Genomic DNA, 19,008 nt, shown 5'->3' with positions numbered 1-19,008 from the left:
GTCTTCTCTGGGAAAATGTCTGTTCATGTCTTCTGCCCATTTCTTAACTGGATTATTAGTTTTTCTTTCTTTTCTTAAATTTTTTTCAAGATTTTATTTACTTATTTGTCAGAGAGAGAGAGAGACAGCAAGCAAGCACAAGCAGGGGAGCAGCAGGCAGAGGGAGAAGCAGGCTCCCCGCCAAGTAAGGAACCCGATGTGGGACTCGATCCTAGGACCCTGGGATCATGGCCTGATCCAAAGGCAGATGCATAACCAACTGAGCCACCCAGGTGTCCCTGGATTATTTGTTTTTTGGGTGTTGAGTTTGATAAGTTCTTCATGGATTTTGGGAGTATCCAAGTCAGATACTGGAAGTACCCCTTATCAGATATGTCATTTGCTAGGCTTCCTTTTAGTTTTGTTGATTGTTTCCTTTGCTGTGCAGAAGCTTTTTATCTTGATGAAGTTCCAATAGTTCATTTTTGCTTTTGTTTCCCTTGCCTCTGGCTATGTGTCTAGTAAGAAGTTACTACAGCCAAGGTCAAAGAAGTTGCTGCCCGTGGTCACCTCTAGGATTTTGATGGTTTCCTGTGTCACATTTAGGTCTTTTATCATTTTGAATTTATTTTTGTGGATGGTGTTAAGAAAGTGGTCCAGTTTCATTCTTCTGAATGTTGCTGTCCAGTTTTCCCAACACCATTTGTTGAAAAGACCATCTTTTCTCCATTGGATATTCTTTCCTGCTTTGTCAAAGATTAGCTGACTGTATAGTTGTGGGTCCATTATTCTGTTCCATTGATCTATGTGTCTTTGTGCCATACTGTCTTGATGACTACAGCTTTGTAATATAGCTTGAAGTCCCGAATCATGATGCCTCCAGCTTTACTTTTCTTATTCAGGATTGCGTTGGCTGTTCTGGGTCTTTTGTGATTCCATACAGACTTTAGGATTGTTTCTTCTAGCTCTGTGAAAAATGCTGTTGGTATTTTGGTAGGGATTGCATTAAATGTGTAAGATTGCTTTGGGTAGTATAGACATTTTAACAGTGTTTGTTCTTCCAATCCATGAGCTTGGAATGTTTTTCCATTTCTTTGTGTCCTCTTCAATTTCTTTCATGAGTGTTCTGTAGTTTTTAGAGTACACATCTTTTACCTCTTTGCTTAGGTTTATTCGTAGGTATCTTATTGTTTTTGGTGCAATTGTAAATGGGATCAATCCCTTGATTTCTTTCTCTGCTGCTTCATTATTGGTTATTTACCAGTTTTCAACCAAGAATCCATGGAGGTTTCTACTAGCATTGTGTAAAATGTACAGAAACGTTTGGGCGAAGTGAGATCTTTCTAATGTTGGGTATTCTTTTATAGGAACATGTATTCAGTTGAAGACAGTTTGGCCAACCACCTATGTTTTTCTAACAGTGCTTTCATCCAATTCATATTTTTCTGCAAGGGTTGACTTTTCAAGTGTCTTGATAAAAGAGCAGACTTTTTGCGTTCATACCTTTATTGGATAAAAATTGTATACACATACATATATTTAGCTAAAGTAAATACAAATGGAAATCCTTGTACGTTCTGCCTGCTTTCCATTGGATTGTTTTATACATTCCTTGTGTAACACCCACACGAGAGACCGCAGACACAGGCTGTGCCTGCAGCACCCCTCTGAGCTGGCTCGGCGTGCTTCGTCTTAGGGAACCTGTGCTGAGTCCAAGGGAACACTTCCTCAGTGCTTACAGATCATTACAGAGTTGCACAGGAATTGACCTGACACTGGAGTCCTTCCCTCCTTTAAGACATTTACCAATATAGGGGCGCCTGGGTGCCTAGGTTGGTTAAGCCTCTGACTCTTAATTTTGCCTCAGGTTGTGATCTTCAGGGTCAAAGGATCAAGCCCCAGGACAGGCACCGTGCTGGGTGTGGAGCCTGCTTACGATTCTCTCTCTCCTCTCTCTCTCTGCCTCCACCCCCATCCCACTTTGTGTACACATTAAAAAAAAAAAAGAAGATGATATTTGTCAGTATATGGCTCCTTCCCTGTGAGATTCTTTAGAAAGGCATTATGAAATATTGTTAGTATTGATTTTTTTTCTTCCTTTGATCAACTTTGTCTTAACTAGATTTGTCGTGGTTTAAACAGTGAAATTCAGGGGCGCCTGGCTGGCTCAGTTAGTAGAGCGTGTGACTCTTGACCTCGGGGTGGTGAGCTCAAGCCCCATGTTGGGTGTGGAGCGTCCTTAAAATAAAACATAAAATAAAATAGTGAAACTCATAGGCAGATCAGCATAGGTGCACAATTATCCGACTCTTAAAGTTAACAGTACTTCAGCATTGCCAATTTTGTTTCATTTTCTTTCTTAATAGCTGCTACTCCTACCTCTACTCGTCTCTTGTTCCTACCTACACCTTCTTTTTTCATTTCCATGGTTAGAATAACTGTTGTACTTCTATATTTCAAATGAGGACATGAATAGTCAAGTTATTCAATTAAAGCAGATGGTGATGCTTCATCATAATAGCTTTTCGCCAAATGTGACGATTCCTAGACGTTGGCTGTTCTCGTCCACAAACCAGTGGCCTTGGCTGGTCTTCCCAGTTTGTTCCTTGGGACTGCTCTAATGTCATTGCCTGCAACAGGCATAACACAACAGGTGTCTAAACTCCTAGAAGTACACATTTCCTCCCAACGGATGCCAAAGCGTATTGTCTGGCTTGGGAGTTTTTCCGTAGGCAGAAGTAGGACTTGGAGCCAGAAATGTATATGTTTCTAACACTCTCAAACGGAGTTATTTTATCCTGCCTTAAATTATGGCTAATCTAGCACTGGGCTCGATTTTTCACTAACACTAAGTATTCCTCTGCAACCCTCCTGAGTCCATCCATGAATTTGGTGAGCCAGCCGGAAGGACTCCTTCTGGGTAAGAATTCACAGGTGTGGCTGCAGCTCTCCAGGCCCACCAGCCAGGACTCACAGACCCCAGCAGCTGTGTGGACTGTGTACCGGGTGAATTCAGTACTCTAGTGATCCCCACATGATGGGGGAGCAGATACAGCCACCTTGGAGAGGTTTTTACTCAAAATCTCTTGATGACCTTTTGAATTTTCAGTCTGGATACCAGAAAATGGTTTGGAGTAGTATCTTACTCTCCCGACAGTGATCATCAACGGGGTCGTTTATATAAAAGCATGCGTTCTCCATGGTAATATGCCCCCTGGCAGGGAGGAATTGGTCTTGGGGGTTGAAAAAAAAAATCTTACTCTTTTTACATATCAAGCACAGATATATAGTATATCTAAGGTATTCAAATTTCAGGGGTCGGGGGGCTGATTAGAGAAAAAAAAGTCTAAAAAGGGCTCCTTAGGGGAGTGATAATGAAAAAAAAGGTGGAGACACCGGTATGTGTTAAATTTTGGTGGTCGGAGCCCTGCCCACACCCTGGAGGTGTGGTTTTCCCTTTACTGGATTTTCTCTATACACAGATGGGGGGCAAAAGGGGGAGGCTAGAAGTGATGGCTGAGGATTCAGTATTGATCCGGATAAATCAGGATACGGGTTGGACTGCCGAAACCACACCTCAAAAAACAGTGGCTTCACCATGACATTTATTTCTGTCATGGAAATAGCCCAAGCTCTGCCATGTCAGGGACCCGGGCCTGTGTCATGGCTCTGCTCTCCCCAGGATGTCACACCTGTTCCTGCAGTCAGCCTTGGCTCTTCACCATGGTCACAAAACAGACAGCAGGAAGCAGAAGGGAAGGGGAGGGAGCTCAACCCAGTAGTTTGATGTCACTTCTGCTCATACCCCACTAGCCTTCATTTGGTCACACAGCCTGGCCCGGCCACAAGGGAGACTGGGAAGCGGGCTAGCCACGGGCGCCCATCTAGAAACCCTCCCTCGAGGTTGAACGTGTGCTGTTCCACACACACCATTAGTCTCATCTGTGAGGATCACAAACTCTGGAAGCTCTCGAATGCTAGTGTGTGGGAACGGCTCACAACCATGAAACAGAACCAGAGCGATTCATCATTAACGTGTATTGTGAAGGGTCCCAACTCAATCCAAAAGATACCGGATTATTGAACTGGCTACCGAATGAGGATTCCCTAGCTGTCAGTACCCCCCAATTACCCCCACTTTATGGAAACCCACAGATTTTTTTTTTTAAACCAGAAATTTAATTTTATTGGGATAGGTTTTACCAGAAAAGCTCACTTGAGGGTATTTAGAAACAGTCCGTAGTTTTAATGACTTAAAAAATTATTTTAAAAAATTAGTAGATGTTTGTTAAGTATTTGAGTAAATCAGCTGAAAGGTGCTACAGGTAAGATTTGGTGTCTTCTTGGAATTTCAAACACAAGCCCCGAGGGGTATCTAATACAAGGTAACTCAAGGTAGCTAGAATTTGATTCTGCATTTCTACTTACACAAAATGAGTGTTATTGTTTGAAGGTTTTAACTGGAAATCATGACCTTTGTCTCTCACTCCCATACATATCCTTTTGTTTTGTAAGGTGCAACTCAAAGCTGGAAATATGAATATTTAAGCTCTTACTCTATTCATTCTGAAGAGCGAGTTACACCTACGGATAATGGTTAAACACAAGTGCCGTTTGGTTTCCTCTCTGTCACTTCTGCTATTTTCCCACCGGATCACAGCCCCACTTGGTGGAACGAGGCCTGCTAGGCCCTGGGCCCTGAGGACAGTACCCCAGGGGAAGAGGACTGCTCTGTGGGTCACAGTCCCGCAGCTGGAACAGCTCCGTGTGAGATGGTGGGACACTGGCTTAGGTGTGAGGGCCTTGCACGGGCTGAGATAGGGCAGTTCTCATCATCCCCAAGAACTTGCGTCCCCCCAAACGGTCCAGTGCACAGCCCTCGCTCCCAGACAGTTAGTGGCTATTTTTTGGCACAGTGTTAGCAGTAGAAGATCAGAAATAAATGCACTCTCCTTGGGCCGAAGTGTTGCCAACGCTGCGAGCTCACCTGCTCATTCAGGGAAAGGGTCAGTCTCCGGGTCCTTAATGGCACGTTATAGGTGTGAGAAAAAGATGATACGAACTTAACGTGACGGCAACAGAGTCACGTTCTAACCCTTTCTCTTGGACTGTTATCTTTTTATTTTTGTAATAAAAATTATTTTTATAATTTTGAGTATCCTTCCTCAAAAACACAAGCCAGCATGGTTCTTAGGTTCCTTTCCAAGGCTGTAACAAGAATCTTTGCTACCAGGATTTCTAAGGGCAAGTTTAATCTCCAGCCAACCCCCTCACAGTTAATGTGCCAACCAAAGCCACCGCCGTGGAGCTCCTAGATGGCCAGGCCCTGGAAACACGCGGTTACTCGTCTTCCCAACTGCCCTACAAGGTTCAAGTAGTACCCTCTGTTCTGCTGATGAAGAAACGGGGGCCCGAGAAAGGCAGAAGGCCTTACTCAAGGTCACACGGCTTGGAACCAAGTTCTGTCCAGAACTGCGTCAGCACTTGACTAAGTATTTCAGAGACGATCTCACTTGACCCACGTGACTCTATGAGGCCGGCAGTCGACTGGCGGCTTTATGGTTCAGAAAACAGAAGACCTGAACTTCAAAGGGACGAAAAAGGGTAAAGCCAGGCCGTGTTACAAACCGGCGGAGGTGGCAACACCCCCTGTGGGCAGCTCTGGTGGGCGACATTGCCCCGACATTCCTCCCCTGGTTTCAGATGGGAACGTGGGGACTGCTTTCCCATGAGGAAGAGTCACACGCTATTCTTTTGCTGCTATTTCGAAGTTTAGTTTTAAAAATTGCCAGGCAGGATGCTGGAGCTGCTTATCAGCACCCGGCACACGGTGGCTCCAGCTGGGCACAGGCTCTGAGCCTGATTTTAGATTTTTGACCTACACGGCGATACTCTACACGGACTCCAATATCAGCGTTCTAGAAAGAAAGACACCACCTCACCAACTGTGTTCTGCTTCACACTGGAGAAGGGCTGAAACAACGAAGGTAACCTTGAAACCGCTGGTTTATTTAATTATTCTGGCAGGACTGTTTTTTTGGTACAATGTGAGCTGTAGAAGATCAGAAATAAATACAGCTTAAGATTTGAACCACGTCCTGCTGTACTTTTTCTCAAGCCTGAAATAGAATTTTCTAACACCTTTTGTGGTTGGAAATACTGAATTTAAATAGGAGTGCAGATATAAACAAAAAGAGCAAGATGTGGATTGATGTGCCTATTTCAGTAAATGCAGCCACAGTATTTCTGAAATACAGATTCAAAAACTGACAAAATGACAAGTGGAAGATACAAAAATCTGGAGATGTGCACTGTAGTGACAATAGGCCTTTAAATAACGCTATTAGGTACTAAGAAAAGACCCGAAAAACGAATGACTTATGTTGTTGGGGGTCTCTTCAGGTCACAATTTTTAAGATTAATGATTAACAACCCCATTTCATTATTGATACCAGTGGCAATGACATGGATAAGTATTCTTTTCCTTTTTCTTTTTAATAAAAGATAAAGCTGGGAATTCAGAAAGATGAGGTAACTAGGGAAGTCTGAGCTCACGGTCAAGGATTTATTTTCTTTTGATTGTGTAAACTCCATCTACCTACCATGCAATGTCCTTGCCAAACAAAGGACCCAGGTACCTCAGTATAACTGTGGAAGTCGCTGTCTTGCTCAGTTTTGCAAACCGTTATGCGACGGTGCCTTCACTATCTGGACTGAGTGACAATCGGTGTAAAGGTGGTTGAGTTAGGAAGCCAAAAGACAGCAATATTTGATAATTTTGTTAGCTAATGGTAAGAACTCATATTAGATGCCTAAAATTAAACTCTTTAATTCCAAGGAAGGTCTACTATCATTCACTTTTGTAAGGCAAACAAGTGAAAACAGTGGTTACCCATTATTGGCAAAAATACTCAGTAGACAAGATAACCAAATATGTCATAATCTTGCAAACACTTATGGTTCAAGTAGGAAAATGGAGCACCACAGAACGAGGTCTAGTTCCCAACACAATCTACAAGGCGGGTTTGATGCTCATGCAGGACCCCGGAAATGGGTCAAGCACCTCACTTACAGTCACTGGGATTTTGAGCTATAAACCCAAACATGCTAAGTCAGCCTGTCCTATGGCCCCAATTTAAAACTTTTCTAAGAACCTCCAGGGCCGCGAATGTTCGTTTTACATCTTTGCCGACGGCCGTGGAAGAAATCTAGGAAGGAAAGTACTGTGACTTTTTCTTCACTCTGCCAGCTGGGTCAACAGATCTACACTAAAGCCAACTACAACCTCCTTGTGCGCGCCTTTCCACTCGGACAAGCTACTCTCCACCACAAAGACGTGCACCAAAGACTCTTTTCTCCGTACTGGGATTATTCCATCAGCTGTCCCCAGGGTGAGGGGCTTAGCTCCCAGGTTACCTGGTTACCCAGTTACCAGGAGCTGCTGGCAGTCGCAGTCGGCGGTGCGGGCGGAACAGCCACGCCAGCTGAGGCGTCCACGGTGCCCAAAGGGTGAAGCGGGGAGGGGACGGGCAACACTGTAAGGCCGTCAGGAGGAAAACAAGACAAGACTTTTTATAGCAGCATTATTGAATTTCTCATTTAATCGTGCACTGTTATTTTAAACAAATTGTGTGTGGCTTTAAATAGCAGAGATGATGAAATAGGTTAAAGTCATAAATTATGGATAAGGGCCGTGGAAGAACAGGAAGACTTTATAAAAATTACAGAGGGAGAAATAATACGATTTAGCTAGAAAACAGTGCTATAAAAAGCTTTCTCTACAAAAAGCTTTTTTTTTCTTCTTTCTGGTAGTTTTAAAGCACAGGTCATACCATTGTTCCAGCTCAGAGGTCAGCCAACTTCTTTTCCGGAACGATTTACTATCAACAAAGAGTACATCATTTGGGCTTTGTGGGCCGCACGGTCTGTCTCAACTCCTTGACTATCGTACCTTGAAAATAGCCATGTGCCATATGGAAACCAACGGGTATGGCTTTATTTACAAGGCCAAGTGGAAGGCCAGAATTGAAGCCAGGGCTGTAGTTTAGTCTTCTAGCACTATCCAACGGGAAAATTACATCAGCAACACGTGTAACTGAAAATCTTCTGGTAGCTACATTAGAAAAATAGAAACAGGTAACATTTTAATAGTCTATTTTATTTAACCCCAAATATCATTTCAACATGTAATATAAAAACTATTAATTATATACTTTTTTTTTGTACTAAGTTTTCAGAACTGTTGGGTACTGTACATTCACGGGGCACTAGCCAGATTTCAGGTGCTCAACAGCCACACGTGGCTCGTAGCTACCAAGTTGCACCATTATGTTCTAGAACTTCCATGCTGGGATTTCTACAACCAATCTGGTTTAGTGACCAAGTACTGGCATTTGCTTCTTAAAAAACAGGGGATGGAATTATGTTGCCACGAGGGAGACGGGACAAGGGATTACAGCTACTGGGAAGAAGTATGTGGCCTCAAGACACTGGAAGCTGAGGTGGCTCAGGGTGCTGGGGCACAGCTGGGTCACGAGAGCTATGATACAGTCGGATAATGTTAGCTTCACATGTCGATGCAACAAACACATCTAATTCAAAAAAATATCTGGTCTAGACCACAAAATGATCACAGTGTGAACACATCGTAATTTTTGGCCTTCAGTGAAGAATGCTAATTGTCATTAACAAAGCTGGCCTTCAGCACTGTCACTGTATCAGAATTGAAAGCGTATTAAAGATGTGATTGGGAAGATAAAATGGAGAACCACGCAGCAAGGGGAAAAAAAGCTACAAAAGTAGACTGAGGTTTTAAAATGATTAAAATGATCTAAGTGCTTTTCCAATTATTTTTGTATGACAGGGTTTAATGATAGTTGACGATAATGTAACAGGTTACCAAAGGGTAATCTTAAGCCATAATCATAGGTTCGACCCTTGGGAAGTTCTTCAGTATTTAAACGTAACTTTCCAAGTGATCAAATCAACATTTCTAAGAAAAAAAATGGACAGAAGCTTTTGGTAATAAAACGTAGAGGCAAGTGTTTTTAACAAAAAATTTATTACCAAAATACAATATTAAAGTCAATACATGACAAACTCCTGTAAAGCAAAATAAATTATTCTAACATAGTACAGTATTTCCCAAGGTAGTTAAAGAAGCACTATAGACCTTGCTTCGCTGTTTGTTGAACAGATAGACTGTTCTACCATGAACACAATCCTAGAGTTTTAGGCTTTAAGGCATGCAGCTCGATGTGCAGGATAATTTTACAAAATGCAAATCATCCTATTTTAATAAGATACAGTGTCAGAATTAACTGTAGTCTTTACATGTCAGTGTTCCAGAAATTTTTAGACTTTGGCTATAGAAGCAATGCCATAGTGTTACACAATACTCATTTCTTAAAAAAATACATGTATTCATGTCCATGAATATCAAACTCAAATTTCTATTAAATATATTTTATAGAATATTACTTAGAGCACCTTGCTGTACAATAAAAAAAGATTAAATAAGTGTCTATGAAAACTAAAAATATAATAAGTCTCAATAGAGAAGCCTGCTTGTCTTTGTCAAGCCAAGTACATCGTGGGAAGATACAATGTAAACATGGGTGCCCACCATCTGCTTTGTGAGAAAAGACAGAGAAAGTAAAGAAGCCACCAAGAGGTACCTCGAATAGGATGAGAGATCTAGAACAAAGGCTTCTGTCAGTGTCCATACGTTGCGCTGGCTGGACACAGAACTGAAGTGTACAGGCAGGGCACTGGGAGAACACTGGGGCCGCCCACCATCTTCTGGGTTATTAGACGAGGAGAGAAAATGTGGGCCCCCTGGAAGGTATTATTTGTGATGATCAGAACGCATCGTCTTGCCCCCTCCCCACCTTTGCCTCACATCCAGTACGTTCCTTTAAACTATTTCTACTATCAAATCTTAGAACTGGAAAGTGTTCAGAGTGGAAAACAAATACTATGAGCTTTATTATGGCAAAAGATCTACTACAAATAAAATGTTATTCCTATAAAGAGAATTCCTGCTGATTACTGTAATACCTATCTCTTCTGCAATGACAATTGCATACTTAGCCTTCATTATTACTTTTAGAAATGTTCACATTGTTCTTGGTAGAGACACTGTTCACTTAAGGCTTGCCACAAAATGGTAGCAGGAAGGTAGAGAACACCCATGGTATATGGTTCCTCCTATAGCCCTGGGGAAAGCGTTTGAGGATATTCTAAGGCTAGGATCAGATGAACGTTTAAAGGTTTTGAACTTCTGGGTTAACTTTTTCTCCATGAGTTAGGTAAATTTTAAATCCATGATTCCAAATGGAAAATTTAACAATCAATGGAAGTGGTTTAGGGAACCGAAGGTAATTAAAAAATTCACTATTGATGTGTTTGGGATTTTTTTGGGTTATTAATATTTTCCAAATGATTACATGAAATTAAAACCAAGGAAACTTCATAAAACAAAATCCTGCTAAGGTTAACTTTCAGGATGAGTGATAAAAATGGAACCATTTAAAAGATTTATTTAAATTTGAAATGAAATATAATTGTGTTTTAATTCCGAAAACAGGAGAAAATATAAATCCACATGCAGTGAATTTGGGTAATATAATTTAGTATTTATATGAATTCATTTTATCTTTTTAAAAACCACCTATCAGAAATGGATTAACTCTCATAAATAAATTAAAGCTACCTAAATCAAACAGCTGCAAAGTTACGATCAATTCTGTTTAAATATCATCATCAAAATGAGATTTAAAAAACATTTAAACAATGTTTCGATATGGCCTGGCCCCACTTAAATAAAGTTCCTGATGTGACCTTAAAAATATTAATTCATTCAATCCATACCTGGACTTTGGGAAGGGAAGTCTATCCTAAAGTATGTCTACAGAGTATTCCACTCCAAAAATTCTGTTTTCAATGTCTTCTAAGTTTATCAGAGTCACAGCCTCAGCACTAGAAGATGTCAGAAATCAAGTTCAGAAAGAGCACCGTGAAGATGGCGCACTGCACGGTGCACTGGCCGTCTGCTGCGTACGCAGACTTGACTTTGACAAAACAACGCAAGAATAAAAGACAGGTACTGCAAAAGCCAAAACAAAAACAACACCCCTGCTCTCTTCACTTTGAAACACATTCTAACACAAACTGTGTAATTCATGAGAAGATCCCATCTTCCGAAGGTGAGTTTTAGCGTGAAAGCACTGGTTGTTGGTCTTCCCTATGTCCTACTGCACACTGACAAAATGGAATATCCCAGACAGGAGAAACCCTGTGGACTTGCCAAATGTTATTAAAAGTTTTATAAACAACCTGAATTTTTACTATAGTTTAGCCACATTTAATTATACCTCTTATGTTAAGTACAACTAGGTTAATAAAATCTCCACAGCACTACTCATTGGAAGGGGCTTTTAAATTTCACCCTTCTTCCCCCAAACGATTTTTATTTAAGAGTTCCAAGTACTTCCAAGGTCTTGATGATCAAATGCAAATTTTCGTACTTTGTTGCTTGAACAGACCTTTGCGATACCACGCTTGGTCTAGGCTGGGAGAGAGGACTGTACGGCCTGTGTAGCTACGGAGAAAATTGCGCTGTTCTGTCAAACACTTTGAAAAGACCCTCTGGGACATGTGCTGTGCTACATGAATCCCCATTCTCATGAACCTTACGATTTGGTTTGAGGCCGATGGGAATTCTATTTTCTCCTTTGCTCACAAGAAATTCACTGTAAATTTAAGACAATAATTAACTTCTTAAATGCCTATTTATACTCTGGATTTGGAATCAGAGGTTTCTTTCTTTTTTAAGAAGTAATGTATCTTAAAAAGAAAAAGTACTATATCTTAGATTGAGTATATGATTAATTCCTATTGATTTGGGGAAAGATTCAGGTAGGTCACTTCAAAGCCCTCTGGTGATCTTTTCCTTGTTGACTCTACTGGTGACAGTGAAAACCCCCGAGAGAGCGGCCTCCCACTGCTCACAAGAGGCCCGTCCCTCTAGAGCTGGCATGTCCAAGCTCAGAATGAAGAAGAAAATGAAGCTCTGCTTAAGACTGTGACACTTCTACAACAAAAAGTTTTAGAACAGTTCCAGAAAAGCTCTTTCTTAATTCTTTTGCTTGCATTTCTACACTATGATAAGCTTTGAATAATAAATACACTCAACACGAAGAAGAGGTAACAGGGTTAACACAGGGTTACATCTTTGCTTCCTCCTCAACCCGCTTCCCCTCACTCAGAATATTTAAATATCATCACCGTGTATCCATTTGGCATTTTTTATTACACTGCAAATTTGGTTCCAAAGTCACATGCGTCTCTTCCTCAAAAAAAACAAAAACCAAAACCCAAACACCACACCAACTATTCTTCCGTGCCTAGGAAGTTACTTGATAGCGCAAAGGTGAAACTGTGGTTTAAAGGACTTCTCTTCTACCGTGTTCCTCTTCAAGTAATTACTCAATCTAATTTGTATTTAGAGCGGTGTTGTGGTCCTTATTGAGGATGATGTTTACGATCTCACCTTCATGCTCTTTCATATGATCCAAGAGGTTTTCTTTGCTGGTAGATTCGAAGCCACAGATACAACAACAGAAGAGTAAAACACAATACTCCATGCCAGGAGGCGCCAGACTGCAGTTTTTTTCCAAACTACATGAGGTATTACTTGTAGGGCTCAGTTTCTCATTTTCGTTGGAACCTACAACTTCGCCGGGAGCCTGGGACATCAGCTCTGAGGATGATATCAAGTTTTCCGAACTTCCAGTGACAGGATCGGCTCTTTCCTCACTGCTGTTTAAGAGCGTCTTTGCAGGGGATCTCCCCAGAACTCTTAAAAATAAAACACAACAAAACACACCAAATCCTGAGTTGGTTAGAACGTACGACTAGCAGGTGTAGCCCTCCCTTTAGTTTACGTACGACAAGGGCAGGGGGAGGATCAGGTACCTGCCACTCTGTGAAATGGCGTCATTGATAGCCTTGTTTACTTGTTCGTAGTTGTAATTCTGGTCACTTGCATGCTTCCACATGTGGGACTTCAAAGACGGAGGATGGCTGCACACGTACCCACACAGAGAGCATCTGAAAGACACGTGTGAGTCAGAACGATCCCATAACGTCATCTGAAGAATTACAGTGATTCTGTAACAAACTATGAAATTCCTTCTCTGGAAGCCTTATGAGACATCTCATTTCACTAAATCTAAGATGTTACTGATTATGAGACATATTGATTTCGGAGGCTAAAGTGTCCTAGAAGAGATAGCCTAGAATCAATAGAATTAAGTATTTTCTGTTATAAAAAATTTATTAGCATCATGACAAACATCCCAGATTACTTTGGCTATTGCAGTATTTGGAAAGATTTCTAATATAGTAGTATACAAAATCTTTGCTCTAAATTATTTAACCACACACAGAAAGAAAAATACACAAAATCAATACTCTATACCACTCTACTATTTAAGAAAGCAAAAAGGAGGGCGCCTGGTGGCTCAGTCTGCTAAGCATCTGTCTTCGGCTCAGGTCATGATCCCAGGGTCCTGGGATCGAGTTCCGCATCGGGCTCCCTGTTCAGCGGGGAGTCTGCTTCTCCCTCTGCCTCGATCCCTCCCCCCTGCTCGGGCTCTCTCTCGCGCTCTCTCAAATAAATAAAATCTTAAAAAGAAAAGAAGGCAAAAAGGAACTGAATAATTTTAACATGAACTTTGCTTATTTACAAATCCACAGAAAATGGAAGTAGTCCTGAAAAGCATCAACAATTTAGATTTCATAAATAAAACCATTAATTAATAATCTTTAAAAGGTTTCTATTCAAAATAACATTTGTTTCACATAACCGGTTACACTTGGTAAAATCTGAACTGTATGAAGTATTTTTTAAAAAATGTCAAGAAAAAATGAATAGACTTTCTGAATAGATTCTTTTAGCACTTTTAGGTTTATCCCCTTGCCTCTGCATCCTGTTCCCCTTAGTAACATCTCGAAACGGTGTGGAGTATCTGTTACAAATGGCGAACCAAAATGGATACAACATTATTAACCGCTGACTGTTGGGGTTACACAGTTCTGTGTGTTCTGACAATGCATTATGTCATGTATCTACCATGACAAATCATAAAGGGTAATTTCCCTGCCTGAAATATCCTCTGTGTTCTGTGTGTTCACCCCTCCCACCCCCTTAATCCCTGGCAATCACTGATTCTTTTACTGTCTGCACAATTTTGCCTTTTCCAGAATGTCACATCGTTGGGAGTCGTACAGTGTGTAGCCTTTTTGGACTGGTTTTATTTAGCCATATGCATTTAAAGTTCCTTCATGTCTTTTCATGGCCTGATAGCTCTCTTCTTATCACCAAATAATATTCCACTGTCCGACGTACCACAATTTGTTTATCCACTCGCCTACTGAAGGGGATCTTGGCTGCTTCTACATTTTGGCGATCATGAATAAAGTTGATGTAAACATCTATGTGCAGCTTTTTGGAAGGATAGGAATTTTCATCTTTTGGGTCAATACCCAGGAACACAACTCCTGGAGTGTACGGTAAAATTATGTTTACCTTTTTATGTTATCTTTATTTTTTAAGATTTTATTTTTAATTAATCTCTATACTCAACGTGGGGCTCGAACTCCCAACCCCGAGACCAAGAGTCGCGTGCTCTACCGAATGAACCAGCCGGGTGCCCTGCAAAGGTACTCCGTAGAAGAAATTTTTGTTAACTACGTAAGTAGAAGCCTAACAAATCAGGCAACTTATCTGAACTCTTCACAACAATAGGAGACATGGTCACTAATAATGAAGTGCAAAGAAAATAAAAAGGCATAAGTAAATTTGACAATGAAACAGGCAAGGTCTAAACTCTCCCTCTAAGCCACCTTCAACTTTATGATGGATGCAGCAGTATTAGCTTTTATTACATGTCCTGACGCATCAAGTCCAAGGTGAGTGTAGGGCCTTTTACCTTAAAAAAAAACAAAAAAAAACCAAACAAACAGGCCATTTAAAGGTAATAAATGGGCAATTCTTGGAAGAACCTCCATAAAGTCAAACATAAAAAAGATGTAAAATTTTCATTAATAAGCAGAAAAATGCATTATGCCCACAAGCCTGACAGAAATGAGAAGTCTGATAATGTCATTTTTGTACAATGTGAAGAAATGGAAATGCACAAATTGCAGGTATGTAAATACAAGCACCCTGAAGAGCAACTGTGTTAAGACCAAAGAGGCACACATCCGTGACCCTGTGTTCTAGTTCTAGGGGGCTACCCTAAAGATAGTCTTACATGTGTTCACAAGGGCACATATACAACAATCATCACTGTAGCCATGAACAGTTGGAAAAAAAAAAAAAGGATGCAACTCACAGCCACTGTTTTCCCACAGGAAAATGGAAATAAAATGGTTTATTTTCATATAAAGGCACATTATACTCTGCCTAAAATGAAAGAACTAGATGTTTACTTATCACCATGAACCAATATTAATAATGATCAATGAAAAGACAAAGTAACAATTTGTTTAGTATGTCATTTAAAAAAATTGTGAAAATACTAAAACCCGTATATATTAATACATGTACACACATGCGCGCGCGCGCACACACACACACACACACACACACAGAGTAAAGTCTTGAAAAAGAAAAAGCCAGGAAATGATACATATTAGTATCAGGACTATGGGAAGGAAAGGAAGAAGTTTTAGCTGTCCCTGTTTTATTTCTTCAAAATGTGGTAAGATGTTTGAAAGGTTTAATTATTTAAAATATTTTAAAACTTTATCCCATTCTCTCTAAGACTTTATAGCTTGCATAATAATTTTACTATTGGCCACACACAGAAAATCAACCTTAAATCATTTTACTTTGCCCATTATATCCGGGATGCAGTACTTTTTTTTTTTTTTAAAGTAGGCTCCACACCCAGTGTGGAGCCCAATGAGGGGCTTGAACTTACGACGCTGAGATCAAGACCTGAGCCGAAATCAAGAGTCGGACGCTTAACCGATTGAGCCACCCAGGCGCCCCGTGAGATGCAGTACTTTTTTTGACACATCTCAATGAATCTTTTCACTAACATGCAGAAAAGGGCTGGCAGTTGGTGATCACTCCTACCTCCATGCCATTAAGCTCAGTGTCCACAGCCAACTATACTCATTAAATGGTGGGGTGAGTGTGCTCTGGGTATAGTCCCCGGCTCAAGTGTTTCTGGACTGGTCCCCTGAAAGGAGACACTGCCCTGCACCACTCCAGGTCCACACCGGGCAAGTGCGGGTGAAAGGGCCACGGCCAAGAGATGCCCACTCATTCCCACCCAGTACTTTCACCAAACACAATGCCTTTACGCATGTCAAACACTTCCATGGTAATTTATAAGATACACACCTTTATATTTATATTAGAAAAGGGGGAAACATACATAAACTCTTGACTCTTCAGATTACTTGTCTCCTTATATATATTAAGACTCCTGCCCTGAAACCTCACTGGAAAATTCCGTACCCAGAGGAACCACAGAATGCTGCACATCAAAGGGTTCTCTGAATGAGAAATCAGTCTTATGCAATGAGAATTTCATACTTCGAGAAAAATGGGTCAAAAAACATCAGAAATTGCAAATTTACCCCATGGAACATCTCCAATGTTACTCAAACCTTTTAAAAATAAAGGTGGTGAATTATTCAGTTAAATAATTAATTAAAAAAAACTAACTTTAGAATAGTTTTACAAAAAAGTTGAGCTTCTCCTATTGTTAACATCTTTTACTGCTAAAGTATATCTATCATGAATAAGAAGCCGAAGTTGATATGTTATTATTAACTAAAGTTCATACTTTATTCAGATTTCCTTAGTTTTTTTCTTTTTCTATTCTAGAATCCTATCCAGGACACCTTGCTACATTTAATCATGATATATCCTTTGGATCTTCTAGACTTTAACGCTTTCTCAGACTTTCTTTGTTTTTAATGGCCATGACACACTTGAGGAATACTAATATTGGTCAAGTATTTTGTACAATGTCCCTCAATTTGGGTATGTCTGATGTCTTTCTCATGTTTCGACCAGGGTAATGGGCTCCTGGGGGGAGGAAGACCAAGTGGTATAGTGCCATTCTCATCACATAATACGGTCATGACATGACTTAACACTGTTGATGCTGACCTTGAGATCAAGTTTCTCCACAGAAAAGTTATGCTTCCTTATCCCCTTTCCACGCGGCACACTTTGGAAGAAAATCACAACATCCAACCCACACTTCACTTACGGAGTGGGGATTATAGTCCACCTCCTGCCAGCAGAGTATCTATATAAATCATTGGGAATTTTGCACAGGAGCTTTCTCTATTCTCATCCATTTATTTATTCAATCATTAACGTCAGTATGGACTGCTGGATATTTTATACTCTGGGATATAATTCAATACTACATTATTTATTTTATTGCTGAAATCACTGAGGGCTCCTATGTCCTGTTGACCTACTCTCATTGTTTTGTTTGTTGAGCACTTCCCTTACTTTATGGCACTGCAAGACGCTCCAGGCTTACTTATCTACCTACATAGATCAATCATTTCTCTACGCCATTTCTCTTGTTCCTTTTACTGGTATCAGAAACCAAGATTTAGGTGCTGAATGAACTTTCTTTTTTTTCTTTTCTTTTTCTCTTTTCTTCCCTCCCTTCCTTCTTTAAAGACTTATTTATTTTAGAGAAATAGAGTGAGAGAGAGAGCTTGTGGGGGGAGGGGAGGGAGAGGGAGAATCCAAGCAGACTCCCCGCTGAGTGTGGAGCCCAATGTGGGGCTTGATCTCACGACCCTGAGATCATGACCTGAGCCGAAATCAAGAGTTGGATGCTTAACAGACTCAGCCACTCGGTGCCCTGAACTGCTTTATTTCTATAAATAACTTATTTCCTGATTTCAAATTTTACTGTAGGAAATTAGAAATATACAAAAATATACAAAGAAAACAAAAATCACTTATAGCTTAACTTCTAATGTAACCAATATTATCATTTTGAGGTGTGCTTCCCAATCTTAATATACATTTATTTATAAAACTAGGATCATGCAGGTTAACTATTTTGTTAATATTCCTCAATATAACTTAAATTTTCTACAATAAAATATTTATGGCTGCCCACAATTCCATCCCTGATGGAACTGGTGAAATTCCATCCACATTCCCTATCATGTTATGCAAAAAATATAATTCTAAAAACTGACATTTTGCCAGATGGCGGGGTAAAAGAACCACTTCACAATATGCCAAAGCATTCTGTCCTTGATAAGATCTACGCCTAGGACAAACTAACCAGAGCCTAACCTGCTGGAGTTTACTGAAGCATCACTGGCCTGAGGGAAGGCAAATGCCCACTCTAGCTGTCTTGTTCTGCAAAGGTGGCGGACTGGAAGCACACATGAAGTTCTGTCTGCAGGCACAGACTCACTAAAAAAACTGATACCTCATGTCACAGGACTACAGAACGCTTCCCCTTCCCCCACATATTACCCACTACTAAAGGTCTATTTACAGCACTGCCTTTTACCTAGCACATCATGCCTGGCTATCAAGAAAAAACTACAAGACATATTAAGAGGTAAAAACCAAAGTTTAGAGAGACACAGCAAGCATCAGAACAAGACTCATATGTGGTAGGATACTGATTGGAATTTTCAGACTGGTGATTTAAAACAACTATGATTAATATGCTGAGAGTGCTAATAAATACAATACAGTGTGTAATAACAGATGGGTAATGAAAGCAGAGAGATGAAAAGTCTAACCACCAAAAAAAAAAATGCTAGAGATAAAAAAATATGTAACAAAAATGAAGATTGCCTTTAATGGGCTTATTAGTAAACTCGACATGACTGAGGAAAGAATTTCTGAGCTTAATGGTGTCTCAGTAACAATCTCCAAAACTGGAAAGAAAACAGAAGAGAGACTGGAAAAAACAAACAAAATATACAACCAAAGAAGGTGTAATATGC

The 19,008-nt window shown here is 40.4% G+C and overlaps 1 protein-coding gene across 8 annotated transcripts in view; it reads right to left on the bottom strand.

Annotated features, from left to right (window-relative positions):
* Window positions 1-398: 398 nt before the first annotated feature.
* The window catches only part of ZNF507 (zinc finger protein 507), a 45,767-nt gene continuing 27,157 nt past the window's right edge, over window positions 399-19,008 (bottom strand). For 4 of the 8 annotated variants that reach the window (XM_026484253.4, XM_044378925.3, XM_044378926.3 and 1 more), the window contains 3 exons: window positions 12,958-13,092; window positions 12,533-12,840; window positions 9,024-9,816 (listed from right to left, as the gene is read on the bottom strand). In XM_026484253.4, the coding sequence (XP_026340038.3) occupies window positions 9,530-9,816; window positions 12,533-12,840; window positions 12,958-13,092 (730 nt within the window). In that variant the 3' untranslated portion in view covers window positions 9,024-9,529. Of the gene's footprint in view, window positions 7,515-7,548; window positions 8,093-9,023; window positions 12,841-12,957; window positions 13,093-19,008 lie in introns of those variants that run through there. The other 4 variants (XM_026484260.4, XM_048223738.2, XM_057314302.1 and 1 more) reach the window with 3 other exon arrangements.

The sequence above is a fragment of the Ursus arctos genome, unplaced genomic scaffold, assembly GCF_023065955.2.
Source record: "Ursus arctos isolate Adak ecotype North America unplaced genomic scaffold, UrsArc2.0 scaffold_19, whole genome shotgun sequence".
Taxonomy (NCBI): domain Eukaryota; kingdom Metazoa; phylum Chordata; class Mammalia; order Carnivora; family Ursidae; genus Ursus; species Ursus arctos.
The sequence above is the reverse complement of the archived record's forward strand: the minus strand, read 5'-3'. Positions and strand labels throughout refer to the sequence as shown.